This window comes from Heteronotia binoei, chromosome 17 (assembly GCF_032191835.1).
Source record: "Heteronotia binoei isolate CCM8104 ecotype False Entrance Well chromosome 17, APGP_CSIRO_Hbin_v1, whole genome shotgun sequence".
In the NCBI taxonomy this organism is placed as follows: domain Eukaryota; kingdom Metazoa; phylum Chordata; class Lepidosauria; order Squamata; family Gekkonidae; genus Heteronotia; species Heteronotia binoei.
Window position 1 is genome coordinate 33,020,178 of NC_083239.1, and position 15,089 is coordinate 33,035,266.

General features: G+C 44.8%; 2 protein-coding genes across 2 annotated transcripts; both read left to right on the forward strand.

Annotated features, from left to right (window-relative positions):
* The first annotated feature begins 3,944 nt into the window (after positions 1-3,944).
* On the forward strand, positions 3,945-10,937 carry LOC132585767 (zinc finger protein 665-like). The gene is made up of 7 exons (XM_060257653.1): positions 3,945-4,061; positions 5,734-5,848; positions 6,423-6,493; positions 6,698-6,824; positions 8,943-9,068; positions 10,481-10,694; positions 10,883-10,937. The coding sequence occupies exons 1-7, from the start codon at positions 3,945-3,947 to the stop codon at positions 10,935-10,937; spliced, it is 825 nt and encodes a 274-aa protein (XP_060113636.1).
* Positions 10,938-10,955: 18 nt separating this feature from the next.
* On the forward strand, positions 10,956-12,183 carry LOC132586477 (zinc finger protein 135-like; the record flags this gene model as incomplete). Its single annotated transcript, XM_060258569.1, has 1 exon — positions 10,956-12,183. A coding segment is annotated over exon 1 (1,176 nt), but the record flags the coding sequence as incomplete, so codon positions are not given.
* Positions 12,184-15,089: the final 2,906 nt, after the last annotated feature.

Consider the following 15,089-nt stretch of genomic DNA (forward strand, 5'->3'; position numbering starts at 1 on the left):
ATCCCTCTACCAAAAATGGCCTCCTTGAGGCACATACTCTATGTTATGCCATAACACAGCCAGGCCAGGCCAAAAAATCCAGATCATGTCACAAACTCACACTGATGCTAAATGGTGCAAGGCTGAATATGACAGGAAAAGGTGACAACAATGCACTGCAAACAAAAGGAATGCTGCACTTCAGAGTTTGTGTGACTGTCGTGCCCCCCCTAATTATTCATCTTTATCTCTATTCTGGGCCTGTTTCAGGGCTTTGTGCCATCATGACACAGGGACACACACACATGTGGGGAGGGGGAAGCTGGCATCTGTTCCAGCTGCTGGTTGGGTGGAAAGACAGCAGGAATGGGGAGGTGAGTGAAAAGTGAGGGGTGAGTGAATATCATGGGAGGGGGAGTAGTGGAATGCCAAGGGTGTGAGGGTAGTTGAGAGAAAGAGGTGAGTGGTATTGGGGGTGGGGAGACACCAAAGATGGGGAGGAGTGAATGCCTTCACTTGGATGGGTGGGAAGAAAGCAAGGGTGAGGGGGCTCTCGCCCAGAAATTCTTTCTAGAGCCCATTGTATTTTTCTCACAATGGGCCTTATTCCTAGTAATAATATAAAATATGTAAGTTGATACAAAGGGTATGCAGACTGATTTGGCAATCCCCCTAAATACTAATATGTAAATTTTCAATCCACTCAATTGCAGCTGGGGAGAGTTCAGGGAGCTCCATCACATCTCCCTGGAGAGCACAATTGTCACATTCCTGTGAGACGTGGGCTGCACTACAAATGCATTTGGGTCCTGGTATTTTGTCCTATTTAAGTAACTGGTCTTGTTTGTATTCTATTAGCCATCTTCCATATTTTGCGTGGCAAGTCAAATCCTGCGAGCTTCTCATTGTTGTTTATCAGGTTATGGATATTGGGTGGAACAGATTGCATCCACGTTCACAACCATTCATTCCCTAGATCAAAATTTTGTGATTACAGGATTTGTGCAGCTTAGGGGATCAGGGTTTTTGTGCACATGTATATTTTGAAGCCAACACTTTCGCTAGATCTACAAGGTATTTGTTTTTGTGTGAGTCAGGGTTGGATGAGACAGGCAAAGCAGCACCAGCAAAATTACAAGACGACTCAAGCAGTGTTACAGAGATTGAAGTAAGCATAAAGCAAGAATCAAAGATGTGTCATGGAAAGCAGGGGCAACAGAGCAGCATATTAGTACCTCCAGTGGACCGGAGGGTGAGGAAGGTGTCACAGAGGTCGCCCATCTCAGTCCGGGTCAGGTGGCCTTTGAGTTCAAGAAGGCAGCTTAACAAGGTACAGACAGCTGGAGTATACCTGTGTGCATCTCAGCTTTGGAAGACCACCACCAGTCCACTGTCCTTTCCTCCAGTCAGGAGCCAAAGGACCAACTCCTGATCTTCTCAGGAATAGCTAAAAATTCTTCCCTGCAATGTAGACTCACAGCAGGGATTCACAAGAGCTACAGTTTAGTGGTGAGTGGATAGCTAGTTTTAGGCACTGATTCCGTTGCTGGTTGTGGAAGGTCTGATTGTTTCCTTCTGCTTTCTCATCATGAAAATGAGAGATCCCTGAAGTTACCTGGGACACAGTGTACCTCTAAGCTGAATTAGTGTGAGCTAGCTCACAGTTTCTTAGCCTCCAGCTCACACATTTTTGTCTTAGCTCAGGAAAAATGGCCCCAGAGCGAACTAATTTATGCAGTAGCTCACAACTTTAATGCCAGTTCTCACAAAGTAGAATGTTTGCTCACAAGACCACAACTTAGAGGGAGTATTGCTGGGCAGGGTAGTTCCTTTGTGGATCCATCTGTTAGCAAAGCCTGCAGCTGTTCAACTTCAACCTATGAAAGCCATTGACAATTGCTCTGAGGGGTCAACAGCTTCCTCTCAGGCTGAAACTGAAGAGCTACAACCCTTGCTGGCTGGCAACAGGCCTTCCTGCAAGGGAATGTCTTACTCTGCTAAGCAGCCCTGCCAAAGAGAAAAGTGGCCACCATGATCCTCTGGTCCCTTTGAGACTAACCAATACATGCCGCAGGAGGGAAGGTCACATGGGTACAGTCTGATCTTGTCAGATCTTGTAAGCTAATCAGGGTTGGTATATGGATGGGAGACCACCAAGGAAGATTCTGCAGAGGCCAACCACCTCTGCTTCTGGCCTTGGAAACCCCTTGCTCCTCTTTGTCTCAAACCCGGGCTGCTGCTGCTGTTGCTTCTCCTCCTCCTCCTCCATTCAGCCACCCAATTTTCTGAGATGACTGAACAGCACTGGATAACCTGGGTGCGCAACCCTGTGCAGAGTTACTCCCGAGTAGCCCTATTGAACTCCATGGGATCTTACGGACGGCAGCCTGGCTGAGTCTGATCTGTCCAGGTCGACTCTGGGCGCTGCTCCTGGGGGAAAGGAGGGAGAGCATTTCTTGTTCCTCTGCAGCCCTGAAAGAGTTAAACCAAGAGACCTGTTTGCTAGAGAAGCCGAGCAAGGAGGGGCCAGAAGGGTGGAAAGGCTCTTTTCCGGTTGTGGAGCGTGTGTGTGTGAAGGTTTTACTTCTAAATTGCCGAAGAGACGAGGAGGGGCTTCAGATAGGTAACGTAGGGCGGAAAGCCCTACAGCAGGATCCTGGGAAGGTCTCTTCACAGGTAAGATATGGGGCGGGGGAGGGATAAGTTCTTAAATCTTGGGAAAGAGGGATGCTGGCTGCCAGGTCCAGATTCAGGTGGGCAGGCGTGTTGGTTTGAAGCAGCAGAACACAATCAGCCCCAGCGACGCCTTTCAGACCAAAGGATGTTTATTTAAGGGATAAGCTTTCCTGTGGAAGCACATTACTTCAGATACATCGAAGAGGAAGTGACCAGTCCATACATATAGGTAGTGGGTGAGCATAAAATTAATATAGAACATAATGAAGACGTTTAACAGACCCCAGGACCAAACAGGATTAACAAGTTTTGTTCATATGTTTACCATTTGTTTGGGTTTAATTCGGGGGGGGGGGGGGCACAAAAATATATCAGAATTGGAGATCGATGATGCCTCCTTCTTAATTGTGGGATGCTGTGGTAGTTAACTGAGCCCCTGTTCTTATGCTCCATCCATCTCCTCTCAAGCTTAACCCAGGGTCTCAGTTAATTTCAAGGGCTTTCAATATTTTTGGTGTGATTTTTCTGATGCATGTTTTAATTTGTTAGCTTTCTTGGTGGCTCTTGTGGAGACAGAGAGGTGGGGTCTGAGTTTTGTAAACAAAAATAAATTCTCAGCCACAGGGGTCTTAAGGAGGCTCAGAAGGAAGTCCCTTGCCTGATCAGGAGGGGAGAAATCATTAATGCCAGTTGGCTTCTTCACTATGTATTTGAGTCAGCATCCCCCCCCCCCCTCCAATCTGACCTTTCCCTGGGGGTTCACTGCTTCCCCCTTCTCCTGTTCATCCAGGTGCTCCATCTGCCCAGACCTGGAGAGGCTGGACAACCCCGCTGCTGGCTACTTGGACAGAACTATTGCGTAATGTTTCCACCCTATTGAGAAGATATGGCAATACAGAAGCTGATAATAGTCACTATATACAGGGCTCCAGTTTACATTGAGACGTAGCCCCTAGGACAGATTGATTCCCTGACTATCTAAAGCCAATATAATATAATCCTCAACAGACTTTTAAAGAGCCAAATGGAGACTGTTTACTTTCCTGAAGGACCAAACAGGCATGTTTAACAAAGCTTGATATGTAATATAGCACAATGACATTAACCCTGATCCACAAACTGCAACAGTGATGTTCCATCTGATCCACTGGGCCAGTCCTTTGGGGTCGGTGATGTAGCTCTGTTCTCTTCTGGTTTCTTTCTGCCTTTTTGATTTCCTTTCCCCTACCTCTTCATAGCATATGATAAGGGTATCTTTCCACAGTTGGAGGTGATCCAAGGGGAAAGAGATGGAAGAGGAGGATCCAGAAGGCAAGAGTCCTCATCCCACCCAGGCTGGGAGTGGTGTGGAATACTGGGAAAGAGTTGTGCCAGAGAACCTGTCTCAGTACCCTATGACTGCAGAGGTATGTAACCAATGGTTCTGGCAGTTCCGCTACCATGAGGCTGATGGACCCTGAGAGATTTGCAGTCAGCTCCATGGACTTTGCAACCAGTGGTTGGAGCCAGAGAGGAACACCAAGAAACAGATCTTGGACCTGGTGCTCTTGGAACAGTTTCTGCCCATTTTGCCCCAGGAAATACAGTGCTGGGTGAGAGGATGTGAGCCCAAGACCAGTTCCCAAGCAGTGGCCCTGGCAGAAGGTTTCCTCCTGAGCCAGGCAGAGGAGAAGAGGCAGGCAGAGTAGGTGAGAGGGTGTCCTTTGCTCAGTTCCAGCAAGGATCTTATCCTAAGGCTTCCCTGCCAGATATTTCTACCTTTAGAGAATTTACTAGGCTTTGAATGAATTAATATTTGTTTCCAGTCAAAGAACATTATTTACAAGCACAGGCAATTAACCATAGTACATCCTTATTAAAACCACCAAAAATATTCCAAAAAGTATATTTGATCATTCAAACCTTGTAAGAATCCAAAAAGTCTAAAATAAGTCTAAAACGTCAAATATAAAATGTCTATAAAATCATATATATCCTACAATTCCAGCAAGTCATACAAATCATACCGAATCATATTTCTTATTGTGGAATTTTACCAAATGGTAATAGAATTTAGCTATTTGTCTGGAGATAAGCGGATTTTCATCAGCTGAAAGTTTCTCCAGGCAGGCCTTGTCTGCATCTGCTATTGTTCCATCTAAAAATGGGGAAATAAACTTATTCCTATATACTTGATGGAATGGACATCGCAAGAACATATGGATCATTGATTCCCCTTCTCCCATGGAACAAGGCCAACATCTGTCTTCATATGGGATCTTCCTATATTTCCCATATAGCACCTTTGAAGGAATAACTGCACATCGAGTCAAAGTAAAGGCTGTTCTATAAGATAGCACCTCCAAATAGGTGAGGCATTTGGCCATCCTCATGACATGTTTGGACTCAATAGGTGCCAAAAAAGACAGGGCTTGCATTAGATCCCATTGTCACTCTTGACATTTACTAGGCTGGTGTAAGGAAGAGACTGGTTCTGGCCCAAGACAGCAACTCTGAAGAGCTAAAGGAGGCATAAAGAGGGAGGATTGACCTTGCAGGTCACTGCAGGAACTGTCCAGTTTTCATCTTGCTAGAGCACATAACTGAATCATCTTAATTAATAGCTGGACTGGAGGGAGGGAGAGGCAGTTTGTTAACAGGTTAACCTCAGGATAAAGCAAAGCAGGTGCGGGGGTTATCGCATGCTTTTTTGGGCAGGATACTCACCTGCCTTTGAGGTTCGAGTAAGTTGGCTGATTGTATTCATTTTGTTGTAGTTTGGTAGCCTTCAGAAGATGTTTAATCTTTGTGTGAGTAATTATTGTTATTCGAGGACACCTCACCTTCCCTTTAATAATAAAGGAACTTTGCCTGATTTGCTGGACTTGAGTGTGGACCTTAGAGCCGAGTATCTTGAGAGAGAATCTAAAAGCCTGCAGCCCTCCAGCAGAGCAGAAAACCCAACCCAGATTCTTGCCATGGAGTGGAACCAGCTCTGCTGGCTGATGCACAGTTGAGAAGTCTGGGAGTGGGGCAGAATCCAGCTCCTTCAGCTTCTTCCATTTCTTCTCTTACTAGTCTCCCTAACCGTTATTTCAGATGTGGACACCAGCTGTAAAGATGGAAGAGAAGTTTTGTGAGGCAGAAGGAACTCCGTCAGAGGAGAGTCAGAAGACGCAGTCCCAGAAGTGTGCCCAGGATTCCCTGTCAAATGGTAAGTGTGCCTCCTTCCCAAATGGGATTGGAGCACTTAAGTCAGGTCATTGGGTAGAAGATTTGGGGCACTAGTAAAAGGAAATACTTCTGTTCACTACGCAGATTCAACTACCGGGACTTAGTGCCACAGGATGTAGTGATGGCCACTCACTTAAAGGGGGAATAGACAGATTCCTGGAAGGCAATTCCACTCTTATTTAATTAAAATAGTTGTATTTCACTCTCCTTGCATTAGAGGGAGTCAGGGTGGTTCAAAAAAGAAAAGGAAGGCAAATGTGGGTGCAGCTATTAGCCTCTGTGTTCCTCTGAGTTGGATAGCCCTAGCTAGCCCAATCTCATCAGGTCTCAGAACCTAAGGTGGGTAAGCCCTGATTAGTCCTTGGATGGGAGACCACAAAAGAGAAGTTTGAAACATGTCGGTGGCATTTCTAACTGCCCACTGCCCAAGTCTCATGGGTACCTGGTGCTTCTCCTCCAACTCTCCCATAGTTTATTATTAAAAACTATTATAAATTTAACAATATACAAAGTTGAGGCTAAAATTCGCCCTTCCAATTTTCTCTCCCTTGCAGGCAGTGAAGAGATGTTGCCAAGCTGTCATCTTTGCAGTGGAGTGCAAATGTCTGCTTCCTCTCTGGTCCAGGTATGGGGATAAAAGGGGACAGTTTAGCCCACTCCTTTCTCAAGGATGCCTTTGCTCCAGGTGTCTGAGCAAGAGAGCCTCTGAAAGCAGATCTCTTTACTCATAGCAAGCTCGGCATCCTGTACCCTCCCAGAATGCTCCCTGTTGAGAGTGTTTTCTTTGCCTGGAATGACCTGTGACAAGAGAATCTGCTTTGTCTTTCAGTCTCCCTTTTCCTTTGAGGAGGTGGCTGTGCATTTCACCATGGCTGAGTGGGCCCTGCTGGATCCAGGCCAAAAAGCTCTCTATAGGGAAGTCATGCTGGAGAATTACAGGAATGTGGCCTCTCTGGGTAAGTATCTTTCAAGAGTGCCAATTGCTGCCATTGGGATGATGCAGAAATCAAAATACTGAAAAGCAGTATGTGGTTGTGAGGCCTGTCCAGCTACTTGCCCCTTACTGGGGGCCTCCAGGACAGGCTACAGTGGAGAGAGATGAAAACTTGTGTCTGAAGAACAGCCAGAAAGTTTCTCAGGAAGATCTCAAGAGCCTCTTACTCTCCCAAATGACCTGCCTGCTAGTGAGTATCCTTCACAGTTATGTCAAGGGAATGAGCAAGGAATAGCACAGGACCTTTCCTCTTCACTTCTATTGGCTTGGTAGAGTGATCAAGCCTGCTAGGTCAGGAGGAAGGGAGGCCTTCTGAGCCTGGGATGTGGAGATTCAGAATATCCTTCTGGGTCTAAGCTTGGCTGTGGCTGTTGAGGGGCTGCACTCCTTAAATACTGGATATTCCAGAAAAGGGTTTTTTTACCTAAGAACTGGACGAGGCCAAAAGGCACACCAACCCTTTTCTCCTGCAGTCTCCTGGATGACTTCATTCTTTAGGCGGAGATGGGTTTGAGTACTTTCTTTGGAGCTGTTCTACCCTGATAGTCCCACCAGTTGACACTGCAACCCTAGAGGAACTGGCTGTAGCCAAACCACACAGCCCTCTCTGTTCTGGTGAGGGGGATTGGTCCTCACCCTAAAGGTGTGGGAACATGTGCTGTTGAAGAGATTCCCACTGACTCTATCAACCCAGTAAACACAGAGTCAAGTTCTCAGTTGAAGCATAGTTGGTTAAGCCACAACATAAGGAAAGCTCTGTAGTCTCCTCCAATGCTCCCTCTAAACTGTGGAGTTTTGTGAGCAAAAATTCTATTTCATGAGCTGCTGGCATTAAAGTTGTGAGTTACTGCATAAATTAGTTTGCTCTGGGGCCATTTTTCCTGAGCCAAGACAAAAATGTGTGAGCCAGAGGCTAAAAAACTGTGAGCTAGCTCACACGAACTCAGCTTAGAGGGAACACTGGTCTCCTCCTGTCTCCCCAAGAGGCAAGTGACCAACTCCTCCCCAAGGGCTAAGTACCTTCCACTCTCTGGAAGCAGGAAAGCATCTGTAACAGAAAAACAGATGCACACAGAGAGAAGAAGCCAGTTAGACCTGTCCGATCAGCCTGCCCCAATGCTCAGGTTTCTCCTAGGCTAACCAGCACTGTCTCCCCGTCTCCAGGGAAGGCGATTGAGAATGATGACAATGCTGTGCTGCTCTAAGTGCTGCCAAACTAACTTCCCTTCCATCACCCTGGTTAGGCTGATCACATGTTTATGTGCCGGCTCACTGCATGTTGCAAGGGTTTGAGAAGGATGGAACAGGATAGACTCTTCTGGAGTTGCATCTGGACTTTTCAGCACTGTGTAGAGTGGAATTCCAGGGGGCCAAACAAAATGACCTTGAGTCTCTGTAAGCCAGTCTTCTGGCTATCTTTTGCTGACCTTAAGAAAGTCTTCTTTCCAGAGAGACAGGCTGTGCTTCTTGGAAAGGCAGAAATACTTGGATGATTCAGACATGGCTGTGTATTAGTCAAGGCCTAGAGAATGGTGCAGAGATAGCAAGAAAATGGTTCTGTGTCGGTGGCCATACACTGCAGGGTTGCTTTTGTCATTGGTCATTACCTGTCGCCCTGACAACTGGTGCCTCTTCAAAAACCACAGGGGTCCCTTTTGAACTGCAGGGTTCACTTTGTGAGCTCCTGGCTTCTAACTGCCCCATGGATAACGTGTATTTTTGGGAGGCTGAAAATCAGCTTCTTCTTGTTTCTCATCACATCTAAAAGGACGCTCTTTGTGTCATTACCAGACTGGATATTTTGATAACTTCCTATATTTATTTGTCAAGATCAGAGAATCAAAAGTGCTTCAGGGCAAGGGAAATGGGAAAAACAGGGGAATGAATATTTGCCATTTCCCCCTTTGAAGCACATACAGTGTAGAGGTGGAGAGGGGAAGGAAAGGCAGAATATGACATCAGCTCTGCAGGAAGGCCTGGCAAGGATAGGGTGTTACCAGTGCCTGAATTTCAGAGGAGGGCCTAATTGGTTGCTCAGCTTCTTGCCTGGGTGCTGATGAAAACTCCTTCTTTATTCCAGCAGCAGATGTAGAGGAGACAGCTGGGGAATTCCAGAGATTCTCTTTAGAAAATGTCAAGAATGAAGATGCCAAAGGAAACTTTGGAGATGGAAACGGATCACAGAAGCAGGAGGAATGCCACAGAGGTAAGAGAAGAGTTAACCCGGTTCCTTGCTAAGGAGGGGGTTTCCTTGAAATCCCAGCCCAAGAAGAAAAGTCAGTAAAAAAAAAAAGGGCAAAAGGCCTGTGTGTGAACCACAGAATCCACTTCAGGGAAAATGAAAATGAAAGTGGTGTCTTTGCAAAAACCTTTGGTCAGAGAGAATGAATGTCAGTTCACCGACACCAGTTTCCCTTAGGGGAGAAACCGTATAATTGCTTGGGGTGTGGAGGGAGCCTCAGTCAGGAACCAGTCCTTATTTCAACTGGTGGAATGGTCCTGCTACGGCCTGCAAGCCTGTTCCACCCTTACAAATATGGTTTTCCCAACATCTGGAGGGACTTTTTTCTCCTTCTGTTCAACCACCAGCAGCAATTAACCTTTGTGGGGAACTGCCCGCTGAGAAGGTCAGGACTACCACCTTCCATTCTGAGTTCCCTTCTACGTCCTTGCCTCTGTGTCTCCCACTACCCAGCGCCTGGTTACCATGGGAACAGCTTCCTGCCTTGTGCACCACTAGGGCTCCTTTCAAAACAGCATGTCCAAGATGGTGCAGGTTTTTGTGGCACAAAGAAACACTACCAAGATAAAAAGTTATACAGTATTTATTAACAAAAAAAGGCTCATAAGCATAATCTTAGCACAGCACTAATTGAGCAAGGGATTCAAAATGGGTAAATGTCATTTTTTTGTCCTTGCCTCTATGCATGCCCACTCAGTTTTAAAATATAAGGCAGGCTCCTTAGCTCAGAAAGTTAAAGATTTCTGCAGACATTCCACTAACTTCAGGCCTCTTCCCCATGTGTAGGCCAGGACATGGCAATGGCTGCCTCCTCCAAACCTTAGCCAAGAGCTCTCTCTCCTTCGATGGAATGAGCATAAAAGAGCCCCTCCTCCTTTCTCCCAGGAGTCATCATCTCTCTTTCCATTCCCACTGATTAGGTCAGACTGGGATCAAGAAGCTTTACCTAAGGAATCCAGGATTTCCCCCCCAAGCCTTTCCAGTCTTCATTCCTCCAGATCTCTGTTCCCAGTTTGGGGGTGGGGGCAGGGAGAGAACTTAACTATCCCATTTTCTCTTGCTTGCTGTCTGCTTAGAGAGAGAAAGCCTTTTAAACTTAGAATGAAGGTTTTCCTCAGTTCAAACCTTCACGCAAAAGTGCATTTCTTCGCACTTTCCGTTTAAGTAGTCACACACAGGTGGGCAGCCATAAAAATGTTCAGAGTTCCAAACAAGCATCTCTGATGCAGGAGGCTTAAGATACTTCAAACATATATTATTGTACACTTCAGTGTACAGTAGAAAGAAGCCACTCAAGTCTTTGGAGTGTGGATGGAACTTTGGTGCAGATTAGACTTCCTTGTGTGGGTTCTAATAAGATATCTTTATTCCAGCAGGGGATGACCAGAGGAATGAGGATGAGGAACTACATCATGTATTGCCTGATGAAATCAAGAATGAAGATATGAGAGGAAACTTGAGGAATCAAAGAGGACCTCAGAGGCAGAAAGGCAGCCATATGATCAAGAAGAGGGGAAAAGCCATCCCTTGCCAAGGAAGTGATTTCCAAGACGTCATTCACATGGTGGAGGAAAAAGACAACAACTTGGGGTGCAGAATGAATGTCTCAGATCAAACCCAATATGATGTCCATTTACAAATGTCCAGTGGAGAGAAGACCCAAGAATGCATGCAGTGCGAAAACACCATGATTCACAGAGCAGAGCACTGTAGACATCAAAGAACACATGCAGAAGAGAAACCTTATGGGTGCTCAGACTGTGGCAAAAACTTCTCAGAAAAATCAAACCTTGTTCAGCACCAAAGAATTCACTCAGGAAAAAAGCTGTTTAACTGCTCAAAGATTGGATTGGTGTATTCTGATAGAAGAAAGCATAATGTACGCTTCCTAAAGTGCAGTATTATGAAGGCACATAAATGCTTTCAGTGTGGAAAGTCCTTCAGATACAGATCACAGTTCAATGTGCACCGAAAGATCCACAGAGGGGAGAAGCCCTTTGAATGCTCAGAGTGTGGGAAGAGATTCAGTCGGAGTGGCTATCTTCAAGAGCATCAACAAACCCATACAGGGGAGAAGCCCTATGAATGCTCAGAGTGTGGGAAGAGATTCAGTCGGAGTGGCTATCTTCAAAAGCATCAACAAACCCATACAGGGGAGAAGCCCTATGAATGCTCAGCATGTGGGAAGAGATTCATTCGGAGGGACAGTCTTCAACAGCATCAAAGAACCCATACAGGGGAGAAGCCTTTTGACTGCTCAGAGTGTGGGAAGAGATTCAATTACAGTCATGCTCTTCAGCAGCATCAACGAACCCACTCAGGGGAGAAGCCTTTTGAATGTTCAGCATGTGGGAAGAGATTCAGTCAGAGTGGCACTCTTCGACAGCATCAACGAACCCACACAGGGGAGAAGCCCTTTGAATGCTCAGAGTGTAAGAAGAGATTCAGTCGGAGTGACAATTTTCGAGAGCATCAACGAACACACACAGGGGAGAAGCCCTTTGAATGCTCAGAGTGTAAGAAGAGATTCAGTCGGAGTGGCAATCTTCAACTGCATCAACGAACCCATACAGGGGAGAAACCTTTTGAATGCTTAGTGTGTGGGAAGAGATTCAATCAGAGTGGCACTCTTCAACAGCATCAACGAACCCACACAGGGGAGAAGCCTTTTGATTGCTCAGAGTGTGGAAAGAGATTCAGTCATAGAAGCACTCTTCGACAGCATCAACGAACCCACACAGGGGAGAAGCCCTTTGAATGCTCAGAGTGTGGGAAGAGATTCAGTTGCGGTAGCAATCTTCAACAGCATCAACAAACCCACACAAGGGAAAAGCCTTTTGATTGTTCAAAGTGTGGGAAGAGATTCAGTCTCAGTAGCACTCTTCAACAGCATCAACGAACCCACACAGAGGACATGCCCCATGAATGTTCAGAGTGTGGGAAGAGATTCAATCGGAGTGGCAGTCTTCAACAGCATCAACGAACCCACACAGGGGAGAAGCCCTTTGAATGCTCAGAGTGTGGGAAGAGATTCAGTTGCAGTAGCAATCTTCAACAGCATCAACAGACCCACACAGAGGAGAAGCCTTTTTCAATGTTCAGAGTGTGGGAAGACATTCAGAGTGGCACTCTTCAACTGCATCAATGAACCCACAAAGGGGGGAAGCCCTTTGAATGCTCAGCATAAGAGATTCAGTCAGAGTGACCATTTTCGACAGCATCAATTAACCCACACATGGAAGAAGCTGTTTGAATACTCAGTATGTAGGAAGAGATTCAGTTTCAGGAGTACTCTTCAACATTGTTAGCAAATCTACACAGGTGAGAAGCCGTTTAAATGCTCAGTTTGTGAAGACATTCAGTTCCAGAGCCAATTTGGTGTAGTGTCTAAGTGCACAGACTCTTATCTGGGAGAACCGGGTTTGATTCCCCACTCCTCTACATGCAGCTGCTGGAATGGCCTTGGGTCAGCCATAGCTCTTGCAGTTGTCCTTGAAAGGGCAGCTGCTGTAAAAAGCTCTCTCAGCCCCACCTACCTCACAGAGTGTCTGTTGTGGGGGGGGGGGGGGAAGGTAGAGGAGATTGTGACTCTGAGATTCAGAGTATAGGGTGGGATATAAATCCAATATCTTCTTCTCTTCAACATCATTAATCAACCCATACTGGGGAGAACCCCTTTGAATGCTCAGAGTGTGAGAAGTGATTCAGTGAGAAAGGCAATGGCCAAAGTCATCAACAAACCCACACTGGAGAGGAGCCCTTTTAATTATCAAAGCGTGGGATGAGATTCTGTCAAAGTGGCCATTTTTAACAGCCTGAACAAACCCACACAGGGAGGCAGCCCTTTGAATGCTCAGAGCACGGAGAGACTCAGTCACATCACAGTAACACTCTTCAGTGAACCCACACAGGGGAGAAGCCTTTTGAATACTCAGTATGTGGGAAGAGATTCAGTCTCAGTAGCTCTCTTTAAGAGCATTGAAGAACCTACACAGGAGGTCCTCAGAGGGTTTAATGAAATTCTGTCAGAGAGGCGCTCTTGAACAGCATTTAACAACCTACTTAAGGCAAAACCATGTGTCTACTTATCCCAGAGTTCTCAATTTAATTTGTTAGGAGGGCTGGATGGGACATAAATGTCACCGACAGGCTGGGCCATGTAAGTCATAAAATCAAATTCCAGGAATCAAAGTTAAAAACTTCAGAAAGGACACAGGCAGATGCCATTAATGATATCAATTTTTACTCAAAATACAAAAAATCCTACAATATTTCCTTTATTTAGAAGTCTTTTTAATTGACACATCTTGCTCTGAATTACTGCATCAAAATTTGGAGGCAGTATCTCAGCTGTAAAAGCCCTGAGTATGCTGTTTAGTTGTGTATCTTTAGGAATGTACTTTTGATTTATGGACGTTTTATTACAGAAAAGAGCTGTTCACTGATGTATGTTGTTACAAATATATTTATCGATTTATCATATGTCAGAGTTACACACACAAAGCATATAACAATATAAAATAAATAACCAAGTTGATAAAATGGTTTTACAGACTTGAGTAGTTCCCCCAAGATACTACTATATAACTTTTAAATCCACTGAGTCATATCTGGGGAGAGTTCAAAAAGCTGTCACAGCTCCCTGGGAAGCACAATGCTCACATTCCTGAGAGATAGGAAATATTTTGGTAGCCTGCACCACAAGCATATTAGGTTAATAGTATTTTGCCCTATTTTTTTTTTAAGAAAAACAGGTTTGCACAACTAACAAAGCCTGTTCATATTCTATTACCTGGCAGGAAAAACAACATGATGGGATCACAGTTCATAGTAAAGAACATACAGACAAACAACACTGATATGCTGGCTAACATATTTAGTAAAACTTTATCAAAAGTATTATATCACGGTTCTTACAAAGCTATTTGTCATATTAGAAGGAAATACAATGTTACAACAAAATCCATCAAATGAGCACCCGGTTTAGGCTCATTTCATCAAATTCTTTGTCAAGGATGTTCCTGTACATGTCAAGGTTATCAACCTCCTGTTATATTATATGTATTAGGAGCAAATCAGTCCATAACTACTTCTAAAACAGATGCAAAAGCCTTCTGGTTTTGATTGGTAAATGCTCTCTGTAATCTCTTTGTTTCTTTCAAAATTATCATCCCCTCAGTATCACTTGTGCTTAAATTTATATGCCACTTTTAAGTCAGTCCTGAACCTAATCTGTTGCAAAAGCCTTCACAGATTAGGTGGCAGAATGCTTTTTTTGACTGGCAAATATGCTCTCTTTTATCACATAAATGGTTTAATTTTGGAGCAAGATAGTTCTAAATTTCTTTAACAGATACAATAATTAGAAGGTTTTGTAAGAATTGTGATATAGTACTTTTGATAAAGTTTTACTAAATATTTTAGCCGGCATATCACAGTGTTGTTGTCTGCATATTCTATTATCTGTCTGCTGCCCTTGAAGGAAGGTATAAGAAAATTCTATCTGCTCAGAGACTCTGCCAGTGCGAGTTGCGAGAAACAGAAACAATTGAACATGTGCTCCTAAAATGTCCTTGGTATAGTATAGCAAGGTCAGAAGTCTTCAGCTTCCAGAGATTCCAGAAGTCAACGCAAAGTCCATGGTGCCCAGAACATAGGCGCAAGTGTACACCAGCCTGGAACACCAACAAGGGATAATGGCCAGGTGGCTTGGAGAGGTCGAACACTGAGGTCAGCAGGAGCTGAGGATCTTGTGCTACAAGCTGACCAAAGTGGTGAATGAATTCAGACTGCTGGAGGGATTCAGACTGGAGATCTGCAAGACACGATCAATCCTTTTATGGTTAACAAATGCAGCAGATTAACTTGATGAACTAGGACCAAGGCTGTAGTTGGGAGAAAAAGATTTCTGTATTCATACTAACTTCTCTATTCATTTAATAAACTTTATAGAAAAAATTTATAACATTTGACTGGTTCCTTGTG